Below are 15,000 nucleotides of genomic sequence, written 5' to 3' on the forward strand. Positions count from 1 at the left end.
AAGCAGAGTGAGTTATTAGGGCTTAAGATCAAAAAGGGCTGGAGTGCAAAAAGGCCAGGTGAGTTCGTTTGAAAAAACAAGGAAAAAAAAAAATTTTTTTCAAGACTACTACAGTGAATAATGGAGGGGCATGTGATGTGTGGTTTCTGTATGATGTGGGAACTGGTGGACCCCAGGGTCCATCCCAGTGACCATGTCTGCAGTAAGTGCAGGTTGCTGGAGGAGCTCCAGCTCAAGGTGGATGAGCTGGCCTCTGAGCTACAGTCACTGAGGCTCATCAAGGGGAGAGAGGGTGCCATTGTCAATGGGGTGCAAGTGACATCCACCCCCCCTAGAGTGGCTAACTCTAAGGGTCAGGGACAAGAAGGGGCTGCTGGGAGGAGGAAGGGGGGTGAGGAGCGGAGGCCTCAGCCTCTTAATCTGCATAACAGGTTTGAGGTTCTTGCTTCCAGGCTGGACGAGAACAAGGGAGGTGAGGTTGGTGAGCAAACTGCACACGGTACAGTGATGCAGCATGACATAGGCAAAGAGAGGGGGAAAAGGAATGTAGTAGTGATTGGGGATAGTGGGGTGAAGGGTATTGACACTGTCCTTTGTCACAATGACAAAGTGCACAGAAGGGTGTGTTGTCTGCCTGATGCTCGGGTCCGGGATGTCGCATCTGGGCTGCAGAGGAACCTGGAGTGGGAGGGTGAGAATCCGGTCGTTGTGGTACATGTGGGTGCCGGTGACATAAGCAAAATGCGGACTGAGGATCTGGGGAGGGAGTATGAAAAGCTGGGAATGGAATTAAAAAGTAGAACCAACAAGGTGGTTATCTCTGGGCTACTGCCTGAACCGAGGGCAGACGGGCGTAGGGTTGACAGGATTAAGGAAGTGAATGGGTGGCTCAGGGATTGGTGTGGGAGGAATGGGTTTGAATTTATGGGGCATTGGCACCAGTATTGGAGTAGGTGGGACCTGTTCAGGCGGGATGGGGTTGGTCTGAACCGTGCTGGGACCAGAGTGCTGGCGAATCGAGTAAAGAGGACTGTAGGCAGGGCTTTAAACTAATTAGAGGGGGGGGGAGGGTGCGAGGGTAGGTGATGTTACGAGGTCTAAAGTTAAGGAGAGGGTACAGGTAAGGGAAGAGGCCGAGGATGTCCCAATAATAGAGGGAGTAGGGGCGTGAGTATGGTTGGTGGCGTTACAGCAAATAGGGTCCAGGTGAAGGCTGGGATGAAAGCGCTTTATCTGAATGCACAAAGCATTCGGAATAAAGTGGATGAGCTGGTGGCGCAGATCGACACAAATGAATACGATCTGGTGGCCATTACAGAGACGTGACTGCAGGGTGACAGGGACTGGGAGATGCATGTACAGGGCTATCAAGTGTTTAGGAAGGATAGGCAGGAGGGAAAAGGGGGTGGCGTAGCTCTGCTGATTAAGGATAGCATCACGGTGGTAGCAAGGGATGATATTGGAGCCAAGGACCAGAGGGTGGAATCGTTGTGGGTGGAGATTAGGAACAGCAAAGGGAGGAAGACGCTGGTGGGTGTCGTCTATAGGCCCCCGAATAATGATCTGGAGGTGGGGCGGTCTGTTAACGCGCAAATAAGTGCGGCGTGCAGGAATGGGACAGCTGTAGCTATGGGGGATTTGATTGGTCGACCCATGTTGGACGCGGAGGGCTTGAGGAGGAGTTCTTGGAATGCTGCTGGGATAGTTTCCTCGAACAGTGTGTGTTGGAGCCGACGAGGGAGCGAGCTATCTTGGATCTGGTGCTATGTAATGAGGCGGGTAGTTTTAGGGACCTTGCGGTGAAGGATCCTCTTGGGGAGAGTGATCATTGTATGGTGGAGTTTCTGGTGCAGATGGAGGAGGAGAAAGTGGGTTCCCGGACACGCGTACTTTGTTTGAATAGAGGGGAGTACGGTAGGATGAGAGAAGAATTGGCGAATGTGGACTGGGGGAACGCGTTGGAGGGAGGGTCTGCTGAGGAGCAGTGGAGGATCTTTAAGGAGATCTTTCTTGGTGCTCAGCAGAAATTTATTCCGATGGTCAAAAAGGACTGTAGGAGGAGAGGTAATAAGCCGTGGATAACGAAGGAGGTGAAGGAAAGTGTTAAATTAAAAGCGGAGGAATTTAGAGTAGCTAAGAGTAGTGGGCGAGAAGAGGATTGGGAGAGGTCTAAATGTCAACAAAGATTGACAAAGAAGTTGATAAAGAAGGGTAGGAGAAACTATGAAGCTGGGCTCGCGCTTAATATAAAAAAGGATAGCAAGAGTTTTTATAAATATATAAAAAGGAAGATGCTGGCTAGGGTGAACGTTGGTCCTTTAGAGGATGAGAAAGGGGACCTAGTGGTAGGGGATGGGGATATGGCTAAGGTATTGAATAACTTTTTTGTTTCTGTCTTCACGGAGGATGACGTGAATAATTTGCCGGGTGTTAGCGATGGAAAGGTGGTAGGACTGGAGGGTCTTAATGACATTACTGTTACTAGAGAGGCGGTGCTCGACAGACTGGAGGGGCTGATTGTGGACAAGTCCCCAGGACCGGATGGAATGCATCCAAGGGTTCTGAAAGAAATGGTGGAGGTGATAGTGGATGCCTTGGTGGTTATTTTCCAGACGTCGCTGGATTCTGGGGAAGTGTCGGATGATTGGAAAACGGCTAATTGTTACGCCGTTGTTTAAGAAGGGTGCCAGGCAAAAGGCGGGGAATTATAGGCCGGTTAGTTTAACATCTGTGGTAGGTAAAATGTTAGAATCTGTCATTAAGGAGGAAATTGCAAGGCATCTTGAAGGGAATTGCTTATAGAGCAGACGCAGCACGGTTTCATTAAAGGGAAGTCGTGTCTGACAAATTTACTGGAGTTCTATGAGGATGTGTCTAGGGCAGTGGATAGAGGAGAGCCGGTGGATGTGGTCTTTCTAGATTTTCAGAAGGCGTTTGACAAAGTACCTCACAAGAGGTTATTGCAGAAGGTCGAGGGACATGGAGTTGGGGGTAGGGTGTTAGCGTGGATAGAGGATTGGTTGTCAAATAGGAGGCAGGGAGTGGGGGTCAACGGGTGCTATTCGGATTGGCGGATGGTGACTAGTGGAGTGCCCCAGGGGTCGGTGCTGGGGCCTCAGCTATTTACCATTTATATAGATGATCTGGAGGAGGGAACCGAGTGTAGGGTGTCGAAATTTGCTCATGACACCAAGATTGGGGGAACGGCAAATTGTGCGGAGGGTGTGGAGAGTCTGCAGAAGGATCTAGATAGGCTGGGCGAATGGGCCAGGAAATGGCAAATGGAATTTAATGTTGGCAAGTGTGAGGTGGTCCACTTTGGTAGGAATAATGGTAGGAAGGACTATTACTTACGTGGCGAAAAACTGCAGCAGGCGACGGTGCAGAGGGACCTCGGAGTCCTTGTGCATGAGTCGCAAAAACCCAGCCTGCAGGTGCAGCAGGTGGTCAGGAAGGCGAATGGGATGCTGGCCTTCATAGCGAGGGGGATTGAATATAAAAGTAGGGAGGTCTTGCTGCAGCTGTACAGGGCATTGGTGAGTCCGCAGCTGGAGTACTGTGTGCAGTTTTGGGCGCCGCACCTGCGCAAAGATATTTTGGCCTTGGAGGGAGTGCAGCGGAGGTTTACTAGGCTGATACCGGAGTTGAGGGGGTTGAGCTATGAGGAGAGGCTGAATAAACTAGGCTTGTACTCGGAGTTTAGAAGAATGAGGGGAGATCTCATTGAGACGTATAAGATGATGAATGGGATGGATAGGATAGAGGTGGAGAGACTCTTCCCGCTCAGAAAGGACAGTAGAACTAGGGGGCACAGCCTCAAGATAAAGGGGGGGGCGGTTTAGAACGGAGTTGAGGAGGAACTTCTTCACTCAAAGGGTGGTGAATCTCTGGAATTCTCTGCCCGTTGAAGTGGTGGAGGCTGCCTCGCTAAATATTTTTAAGACGCGGGTTGATGGGTTTTTGATAAGCAAAGGGATTAAGGGTTATGGGGAGAGGGCGGGAATGTGGAACTGAGCCACGACAGATCAGCCATGATCTTATTGCATGGCGGGGAAGACTTGAAGGGCTAGATGGCCTACTCCTGCTCCTATTTCTTATGTTCTTATGCCAGCTTCCTTAGTAAATACGGAAGCAAAAATCCCAGTTAATATTTCCCCCACTCTGATCTTCAAGAGGATCAATTTTGTCCTGTACTATTCTTTTGCTTTTAATATACCTGTAGAAGCTCTTAGGATTATCCTTCACCTTGACTGCCAAAACAATCTCATCTGATTTCTTTCTTAAGTAGTCTCTTGCACTTTTTATACTCCTCAAGCATCTTATTTGCTCCCTATTGCCAATAGATGTCGTACATCTCTCTTCTTCTTTATCAGAGTTCCAATATCCCTTGAGAACCAAGGTTCCTTTTTCTTATTCACTTTGCCTTTAACCCTGACAGGAACATACAAACTCTGCACTCTCAAAATTTCCCCTTTGAAGGCCTCCCACTCACCAATCATATCCTTGCCAGCCTGTCCCAATCCACGCTTTTTAGATCCTTTCTCATTTTTTCAAATTTGGCCTTTTTCCAGTTTAGAACCTCAACCTGAGAACCAGGTCCATCTTTATCCATGATCAAGTTGAAACTTATGGCGTTATGATCACTGGAACCAAAGTGTTTCCTTACACACACTTCTGTCACTCGTCCTAACTCATTTCCTAAAAGAAGATTTAATATCGCATCCTCTCTAGTTGGCACCTCTATATATTGATTTAGAAATTTTCCTGAACATGTTTTACAAGCTCTAACCCATCTAGACCTTTAACAGTATGGGAGTCCCAATCTATATGTGGAAAATTAAAATTCCCCTATCACAAGAAGTTGCCTGCTATCTCTCTGCAGATTTGCTCCTCCAATTCTCGCTGACTATTGGGGGGGTCTATAATACAACCCCATTAATATGGTCATACTTTTCCTGTTTCTCACCTCCACCCATGTGGCCTCGGTAAACAAGCCCTCCAATCTGTCCTGCCTGTGCACTGCTGTAACGTTTTTCCTGACTAGCAATGCTAACCCCCCCACCCTTCATCCCTCTGCTTCTATCACATCTGAAACATCAGAACCCTGAAACATTAAGGTGCCAGTCCTGCCTCTCCTGTAGCCAAGTTTTACTAACGGCTATAATGTCATAATTCCATGTGTAAATCCATGCCCTCAGCTCATCTGCCTTCTCCACAATACTCCTGGCATTGAAATAGACAGACTTCAGAAGGTTATTACCACCACACACAACCGTCCTATTTGTGAGTTTGCATGAACTATTAACATCATTTATTTTCACCCCCGCTCAACTATCTGCTCTGACACTCTGATTCCCATCCCCTTGCAAATCTAATTTAAACCCTCCCCAAAACACTAGCAAACCTCCCTGCAAGTATATTATACAGGCTTGAGATCATCACAAGCAAGCTATAAATGCAAGACTTTCATTTTCACTGTCTTTTCTGGGATTCAAAGTAAATGTGATATTGGGACCTTCTTTGCTGTGACATGTAACTATTTTGTTGACAGCAGCAACTGAATCAGGCTCATCAAACATAGATGGCCTAAGATTTCCTCTTCAACACTCAGGTGCAGATACAAGCTATTTATTTATCCATTCATTTCCCGGATAGAAAACTATGGGAAAATTGCACTTAACTTCCAATAGCTATTATCCACGGTTGAAGAAGAAAGACTGAGTCAGATCTTTAATAATGACCAGAGATAGATTTCCCATCCTATACATCAACTGTGGTTATATTTGGGATAATTTTTGTTTCCCAACAATAGTGAAAAATGAGACAAAAAGTTAAGAAAGACCTTCCACTTATTGGCCACTTAAAGTCTGCTGACTCAAGTGACTATCATTAGAAAAGCAGCAATGGAACTCTCAGTAGTTTTATTTTTCCAAATGGCCTTTGAGTGATAACAACTCCATCCTCCACCCTTCAACATAATGGAAAAATGCTATTTTTCCAGGCCCCACATTGAACAGAAAGTATATGAACCTGTCATATTAACTGAGGCTGCAAGAGCAGGTTAATGACCGGGAAATCTGCAGAGGGTAACTCATCCTCTGACTTTCCAAAATCTGTTCACCAACTACAAGGCACAAATGATGGAATATTCTCCACTTGCCTGGATAGGTGCTGTTCCAACAATTCAAGAAGCTTGGCATATCTAGGATAAAGCAGCTCATTTGATTTGCATCCCGTCCACGAATCTAAACATTCACTGTCTCCCCCACCAACTCATAGTGGAAGCAATGGCTAATTGTGTACAATGCACCAACTCACTAAATCTCCTTTGACACCATCTTCCAAACATGGGACCTTATCTCTTAGAAGGATAAGGGCAGCAGATGTATGTGAACACAACCATATGCAAGTTCCCCTCCAAACCATACAATATCTTGAAATAGAACTATATCATCATTCCTGCATTGTCACTGGTTCAAAATCTTGGAACTCTATTGTTCACAGCACTGAGGGTGTATCTGGACTGTAGCAGTTCAACAAGGTGGCTCATCACCACCATCTCAGGGCAATTAAGGATAAGCAACAAATGTTGGCGTTGTTAGTGATGATGTGGAGATGCCGGTGTTGGACTGGGGTAAACATAGTCAGAAGTCTCACAACACCAGGTTAACGTCTGACAGGTTTATTTAATAGCAAAAGCCACTGGCTTTCGGAGCACTGCTCCTTCATCAGGTGAGTGGGAGTCCTGTTCACAAACAGGGCATATAACGACACAAACTCAATTTACAGAATTATAATCTCTTTAACCTGTGCTTAATGCTCTCACCACTCACATTGTCTGTACCTTTAAGGCTTGATTAGCCGTAAAGACCCACATTCCAATCATTATTCTGTAAATTGAGTTTGTGTCTTTATATGCCCTGTTTGTGAACAGAACTCCCACTCACCTGACAAAGGAGCAGCACTCCGAAAGCTGGCAGCTTTTGCTATCAAACAAACCTGTTGGGCTTTAACCTGGTGTTGTGAGACTTCTTACCTTGTTAGTGATGCCCACAGCTTATGAAAAAAGAAAAAACATGTGGTCGACACTTATGTAGTACCATACTTCTCACATCTCTGTGAATCGGTTTGAGATCAAGTTAAGCCAGACTTAGAGCTAGAAGACCCATTTTGCCTGCGTGTACTACTTGCTAAAGAGTAATGCCAGCTTCAAAAATGTTTTTAAAACAAAATTATACTTGACCTTAAAAACAAGTTCCATTCCCTTTAATACCATGCTTAACGCAGTAACCAATTTTGCATGCAATTTTTACTGTGAGTTGGTGGGGGAGGGAGTGAATGTTTAGATTCATGGATGGGATGCAATCAAGCAAGCTGCTTTATCCTGGATATGCCAAGCTTCTTGAGTTGCTGGAACTGCAATTATCCAGGCAAGTGGAGAGTACTCCATCATTTGTGCCTTGTAGATGGTGGAGAGTTAGACGATGAGACTTCCCAGTCATTAACATGCTCTTGTATTTTCAGTTAATAATTGCATGCAAATTTGGTTGCTTTCCAGAAGTATAAAATGACCCAGTTAAACCGAACTCAATTAACAAAAGTTTTATGCCTTTGACAATATGAAGCAATGATATTAATTGCTGGATTTTTTTATACAGTGATTCTATTTCAATTAATTTAATTTGAAAGTTTCTTCAATTACATTGGTGAAAACCTCATCTAGTGTTACTACATTGAGTCCTCTGCAACTGTCACATTTTGTTGATAAATAAGCTAAAAGTAACAATATTGGAAATTCACTGTTAATTAATGTTGTCTTCACTACTTAGTGATATGCTTAACATGATGCATTCACATAGTTTTGCACAATGGCAAAAATCACAAGATAGTCATTTTGAGATATTTCCAAACATTAAGATGTTTTAGCACTCTCAAAACTTCATACATTTTTTCTCATACTCCAATTATCTCAAAATCTTACCTCTTTGTGACTTATGTGATGATCGATTTGAGATCTGTGAACCTGTTGAGCTTAATCTTCTGGCTGTTGTCTGTTCTGGAAAATGAACATGTATGGAATCCATAGATGCTTGCAAATTAATTGACTTTAAAGAACCTAGAGAGTTCTTTCTCTGAGATTCATTCAGATTATCTTCTTCCATGTCATCTTTGGCAGAAGTATTTTCATTCTTATCATCCTCATCCCATAAACCGTGACACTAAAACAAAATTTTTAAAAGTGAAGTATGTTGTTGCAGCCAGAACAATAATGAACCACAATATTTTGTTTTCTGCTCATGAATAATCCACAAAAATGACAAATCAAATGAAAAGGCCTGGTTCAGTGCTTCAACTGAAGGACAGTAACAAAATGAATTGATTGAATTTGTCTGGCAGATGACACAGGTATGTGGACTGGGATTCTTCCAAAAAAGTCTAAGTTTCCAATGTGGGGTAAAACGGGAGTACTTCCCGCTTTGTTTTTAGCATAATTACTAAAGCGACTCTCCAACACACTGCATTGCAGAGTGCCTCAGTGTGATTCCCTCTGGTAAGCAAGGACCAGGGTCTATTCCCACCTGAGAGACTGGCAGCATAATGCTGAGTGGACCACTGCGCCGATCTGTCAGTGTGGAGATTGGCATATGCGCAGTGGTCCCCATTGCCGATCTTCACAATCGCTGACCGCCATCCCTGATTGCTGGCCTTCCAGCCCACTCCCACCTCCTCAACTGATTTCCCCCCAAACCTCCCCAGGCCAGCCCCAACCCTCCCATTTCCCACCCTCGATGGCCAGTCCCAATAGCCCTTACTCCCTCTTCCCTTCCTCACCGATCCTCTTGCAGAGTGGCAGCATGTTCCCCCCCCCACCCCATCGGTTGTCTCCCACCCCAAAAGGCTCTGCCCCCTAGTAGGCTCTGGCCCCATTCCTTTGGCATTGACCAGTGGCTGGTGGGCAGTGTCAGGTTGCCTCTTTAAAGAGGTACAGGTTAGGTGGATTTGCTTTGCTAAATTGCCCCTTATTTTCCCAAGATGTGTAGGTTAAATGGATTATCCAATGGTAAATGCATGGATTATGGGGATAGGGCGGAGTGTGCCTGGTGAGATACTCTGTCGGAGAGTCGGTGAAGATTCGATGGGCCAACTGGCCACCTTCTGCACTGCAGTGATTCTATGACTCCAGTTATGTAACTGTCTTTGAGACACTTCAATGCAACTGAGACTATTTGTTTTATCTGTTCCAGGGATGTGGGTGTCACTGGCTGGGCCAGCAGTTATTGCCCATCCCTGAGGCCATTTAACCACATTGCTGTGTGTCTGGAGTCACATATCAACCAGTCCAGTTAAGGGTGGCAAATTTTCTTCCCTCAAGGGCATTAATGAACCAAATGGGTTTTATGGCCATTGACAGTGGCTTCATGGTCATTATTAGACTTTTTATCAAACTTTTATTGAATTCAGATTTCACCAGTTGACATAGTGAGATTCTAATTTTGGATTAGTCGTCCAGCAACAACACCACACATCCCTGCCTTCCTTTATGTTGTGTTAGAGCAAAATAATGAATATAGTTTATTACAATTATTTCTTATGGCAAATTGTAAATATGGGTAATTAAGGGATCCATCTGAAGGTTAACCGTCTCATCACAAGTTTAAAGTTTAGTTTATTTGTGTCACAAGTAGGCTTACATTAACACCGCAATGAAGTTACTGTGAAAATTCCCAAGTCACCACACTCTGGCGCCTGTTTGGGTACACTGAGGGAGAATTTAGCATGGCCAATACACTGAACCAGCATGTCTTTCAGACATGGAAGCTGGAACACCTGGAGGAAACCCACGCAGACATGGGGAGAATGTGCAGACTCCACACAGATAGTGACCCAAGCTGGGAATCAAACCCGGTCCCTGGTGCTGTGAGGCAGCATTGCTAACCACTGTGCCACCACGCTACTGGTGTAAGGACTATGTAAATCTATGTAAAACTTCTGGAACGTTTAAGTAAAATTTCACAATCAAGGGAAAATAACATGTTGATATAAACAATGACTGCTTATGTGGATGAACAGCTAGTGAATATGCCAAGTGACCTCTGTACCACCACAAGCTGGTAACTTAGACATCGCACCATTAATGTAAACGTAAGTTACAAGGAGCACAACCAGGGATTTGCACAGGGTACTTCTAAATTCCTTCCTTCTCCCTGTTTTCTCTAGATTATCCAGCTGCACACTGTTTATATGATTGTTGCCATCATTAAATTCTTATCGGTCACAAACCCAACAGTGTCCCGTGTCCTTGAGCAGTTTCATTCTCATAAATGACTATGGATAGATATCCAGGGTATAAACCTTCATTAGCCAGGCATTTGGGCTCATGGAGAGGTTCACTGAGTTATTTGAGATTGGGGTGATGCCCATGGGCTCTGTCAGAGGACAGGATAGGCTCCCTGAAAATGTGCTGAATGAGGGTCTCCCTTGTGACAACACCCACCTCCCGTGCCCCCCCCAGCCCCACCCACATCCCTGATGCCTCCCTTCTGGCTGCCTGGGATTTGCATCCAAGTCGATATCTGATGTAGATACATCAGCCACATTGCCCTCCTGGTCCAAGGTTCCCCCCTGGAGAGAGCAAGATTATGAAGACCGCAGCAACTTTGATGAGTATCACTCACTCGGGCGAATACTGCAGGGCGCGCCCGGATTGGTCCAGGCATCAGAACCTTATCTTCAGCAGCCCAATGTTCCTCACTACCACTGCACTTGTGAATACATGGCAGTTGTATCTCTCCTCTGCCTCTGTCTTCAGTCACCTGACAGGTGTCATCAACCTCCTCTTCTGTGGATACTCCTTGTCATCAATTAACCAACAGTGGCATAGTGCCATAGTATATAGACATCGTGAGAACTACCTGGATACCTTGCACAGACATGCAGAATCTGGGTCCTGTGGTTGCAGATTATCTGAACATTCATTGAGCAGAATTCCTTCCTGTTCTTAAATGCACCTGACTGGCTAATTGATGCCTTGATGGCCATGGTGCAATCTATGGAACCCTGGACGCGAGGGAAAGCTACAATGGCAACAACTCTGGCCCAGTCAGCTTGTATGGCTTGGTCCATCTCAAAATGAATACATATTCAAATATGCCTGAACAGAGCCAGTCACCAGCTTGACAAGCTCTGTGCAACTGATACAAAGGGCCCTATTTTACCATTTTGATTCTAAGTACTGGGCAGACTTGAATCTGGGAGTGTTTCAGATCCGACTTTTAGACCCGTTCTCTGGCACCCCCTTATGCACTCTGCCTGCAAAAATATAACGAGTCCAAATTGCACGGCACAAGCCTGTGGGCGGGGCTTATTGCACCCAAAACACTACAGCTCCGATCAGCGCTTCAACTAAAAAAAAGATAGAATGCGGCTCCCCTACCACTTCACCGGATAATGCCTTCCTCTGGCCCCCACAGACATTGCCCAACCCCCACATTACTGACCCCTTTATCGCCCCACCCAGAACAATCCCAGGCCCTTCCCTTCCTTCCCCCCACCAATCCCCTTTCCAATGGTCTCAGGCAGAGTGGCAGTGGACCTCCCTCCTCCCCCAGTGATCTCACAGAGTGGCAGAAGACTCCCCTTTCCCCCCAATGATCTCACAGAGTTCAGCAGATCCCCCCTTCCCCTCTCCAATGATCTCAGGCAGAGTAGCAGCAAACCCCCCTCCATCCCCCCAGTGATCTCAGGAAAAGTGGCAGTGGGCTCTCCCTTCTTCCACACCAATCTCAGGCAGAGAGATCCACCCTCCCCCTCCACCGTACAGATATCAGGCAGGGTGATACCCCTCCCAGACCCTCTCTCACAAGGCTCTCATCTCCTTTGGACTCTGATGGCTGTCTGACACCTCCTTCTCTCTCCTCTGTCACTATCATTGAGGCACTGATCCACTCCATCAGCACACCTGCAAGTGTTCACTTGCCTTCCCCTCAATGCTAACAAACAAATTGCACGGAACTTGCTGGAATGCTCTGCCAAACTGCCTGCAGTTGTTCTGCCCTAACAAGGGGTAGCTCTATTAAAAACTCGAGAATGGACAGGCAGGCAGTCCTGCACAAGATGTGCGCATGACCAGCCTCCCAATTTAACAAGGGTGACCTGGGGAGTCTACTGGATGCAGCAGAGGCAAGGTGGGAAACCTTCTTCCACCCCCCCCCCCCAAGAGGACAGAGACTTGTGGGGGATGGGCGGGCTGATGGAAATGTGGCCTGGGAGAAAGTTGCCATCTCAGTCAATGCCAGGGCACTGCCACCCTCCCCCCACCCAACCCCAAACCGTGAAGCAGTGCCGGAAAAAGGTCAATGACCTCATCCGCGTAGCAAGGGTGAGTGCTGATCTGCATCTTGCATCTTCCCCCAGATCCTCCCATCGCCAGCATCCTGCATGCTTCCAGCTCCTGACACCCAAACAGCTTCTTCCTATCCTCTCAAAGGCTCCACTATGCTTGCCTTCTAAGGGCCACCATGTGATACTCTGCAGGAGTCACGCCATCATTTTTTTTCATAGCTTCTCTGCCTCCACAGAAGAAGACTGACCATAGCACCTACGAGAGGGTGAAGACAGGGGGTGGTGAGCCTGACCTCTGGGTGCACACACCCTTTGAGGAGCGGGTGCTGGAGCTGTCAAGGGGAGGGGAGATGCGGGTTGTCAGCGACAACGTGGTCAGGCTGCCGTTCAGATGTGAGCACCTGTCTTTCCTCCACTCACTTTGAGGCAATTTCTCCAGGGCATGAGGTTTGGTTTAAAGGAGATGTACTAGGCATGTTTATTTGCACAGAGAGGGTAGTGAGTGCCTAGAACTCATTGTGAGGGGGAATTCACAGATGCAGATATGATAGTGACCTTTAAGAGGCATCTCTACAGCTATGTGAATGGGATGGGAATAGAAGCAAATGGTCCCTGGAAGGGTAGGGGGATAACAAATCAGATGAGCAGCCTGGTCACTACAGGCTTGGATGACTGAAGGGCCTGTTCCTGTGATATAATTTTTTTGGTGCTTTGTTCTATGTTCAATGGAGAAGTCTGAATCACATGTTTGGCATCCCGGATTCCTTTCCGTCCTTTGCATTTAACTTTATGTCCAGGGACAGATCTGGACACCCCGGGACCTTTTGGACTGTACTGCCCATGCTGCAGCTCCCGCCCATCCTGGTCCAGGCAGCTCGGATGAGTCCTCAGAGGATATGGGTGAAGGGACCTCTGAAGGTGGTACTATATTGACATCAGCTTCCACCTCATAATTCACCATCCCAGACACTGACACATTGGTGGATTCAGATAGTGATGAGGCTTCTGGGTCAGCCTCTGGTGAACACAACACATCTGATAAAGTAATCGGATGGAGAAGGGAACGTCTGAGACCTCTGGCGTGTGGTGGGCCTGCTGGAGACGAGGACTTAGCTGGCCCCAGGCTACATGCTGGGCCTCTGAGATCAATTTTCCCTCAGCTGCTGGAGATGCAGCAATAGAACTAGGGAATGCAGGAGGGACTGACAGCCACAGTCCTGTCCATCCTGGACCAATTGTGAGGCTGTTGAGAGGAGTGCAAAGACTTTCAGGCAGACCAGCTACTGCCCATCTTGCTTGCTTCCCAGGCCAACATTGCAAGGGTGACATCTGCAATGGAAAGCCTGTGGCAGGGGCTCCTCACCATGAGTGGCAGGCTCAATGCGATGACTGAGTCACAGCAGGTCACAGCTGAGGGACTGAACAGGCCTCTCAAGATTCTGTGGCCCACGGCTGAGAGGCTCGAGAGTTTGCAGGAGACCCAGTGGGACAGCGCTGAGACACAGCAGGCTATGGCAGCAACTCCTGAGAACGTGGCCCAGTCGCAGAGGGGTTGCAGAGTGTGGCCCAATCTCAGAGGGCACTTACTGCAGCCATTGAGAGGTGGTCCCCGACTCAAGTGGCCATCACAGAGGGCTCGACCACCATGGGTAGGACGTAGGTGGTCCTCCAGGACTGGCAGTACCAGATGATGCCGGAGCTTCTGGGGCTCACTGCAGAAGTACCGCCGACCCATGGAGTGACCCAGGGGCCGTAAGGAACACCAAGAAAGGAGGAAGACCTTGAGCTTATACTGGAGCCTTACAGCCAGGAGACTGTGACTGTGGCTGCACCTTCTGATGCCCCCCTTCCTGACACTGGGGCATCTCAGGGGCAGACATCCCAGACACCTGGAGCAGGCCAGGATCCTCAAGGTCCAGGGCCTCTGCATCACAGGCCATAGAACATGATAGGCATCTGGCCCCCTCCGCCTCTGATGCACATTCTGAGGAGTCACTGAGATGTAGTGGTAGGCCACGTAAGATTAGAAAGTTGTAGTGGCACTGAGATGGAATGGGTGAAGGGCTGCACTAGTTAAAAAGATATTTAACTATTTTAACATTTTCTGTTCACAAGTTTTTATGTTGGAATGTCTTATTTAAACACCTTTATTGCAATTGAATGTTTTTTCACCACCCACCTGTGACTAATTTGTCTCAGATTTGTCTTGAATAGGAATTCTCTTCAATTGATGATCACCAGAGGGATGCTTAAGCGCCTAGTTGGTGTTATTCAGCATGCTCTTCCTCAACTTCCTCCTCCTCCTCTTGCTGGTCATTATCCCCAGCGATGCCCAGCTGGTCAGCCTCCATGCCCTCCTCCTCCAATAGCTCACTTGTCCGTACAGATTGTGCAAGGCACTGCACACGACCACTATGGAGGAAGAGATCATTGGCTGTATTGGAAGGCCCCACTGGATCAGTCCAAGCACCGGAATTGCATTTTGAGGAGCCCAATGCACCTCTCCACTATCACCTGAGTGGCTACATGGGCCTCATTGTAGCAGGTCTCTGCCTCAGACACAGGCATCATCAACCATGTCCAAACAGGAAATCCATATCACCCACGAGCCACCCCTGCAGCCTGGGCTCCTCCTCAAATGCCTCCAGGATGTTTGAG

The 15,000-nt window shown here is 47.2% G+C and overlaps 1 protein-coding gene across 1 annotated transcript in view; it reads right to left on the reverse strand.

Moving 5' to 3' along the window:
* Positions 1-15,000, reverse strand: part of LOC145346843 (piezo-type mechanosensitive ion channel component 2-like) — an 895,380-nt gene that overhangs the window by 93,063 nt on the left and 787,317 nt on the right. Inside the window, exon 42 of the mRNA XM_080194667.1 lies at positions 7,982-8,219. Within this exon, the coding sequence (XP_080050793.1) occupies positions 7,982-8,219 (238 nt within the window). The remainder of the gene's footprint in view (positions 1-7,981; positions 8,220-15,000) is intronic.

This window comes from Carcharhinus amblyrhynchos, chromosome 8 (genome assembly GCF_965287045.1).
Source record: "Carcharhinus amblyrhynchos chromosome 8, sCarAmb.v2.hapA, whole genome shotgun sequence".
NCBI lineage: Eukaryota > Metazoa > Chordata > Chondrichthyes > Carcharhiniformes > Carcharhinidae > Carcharhinus > Carcharhinus amblyrhynchos.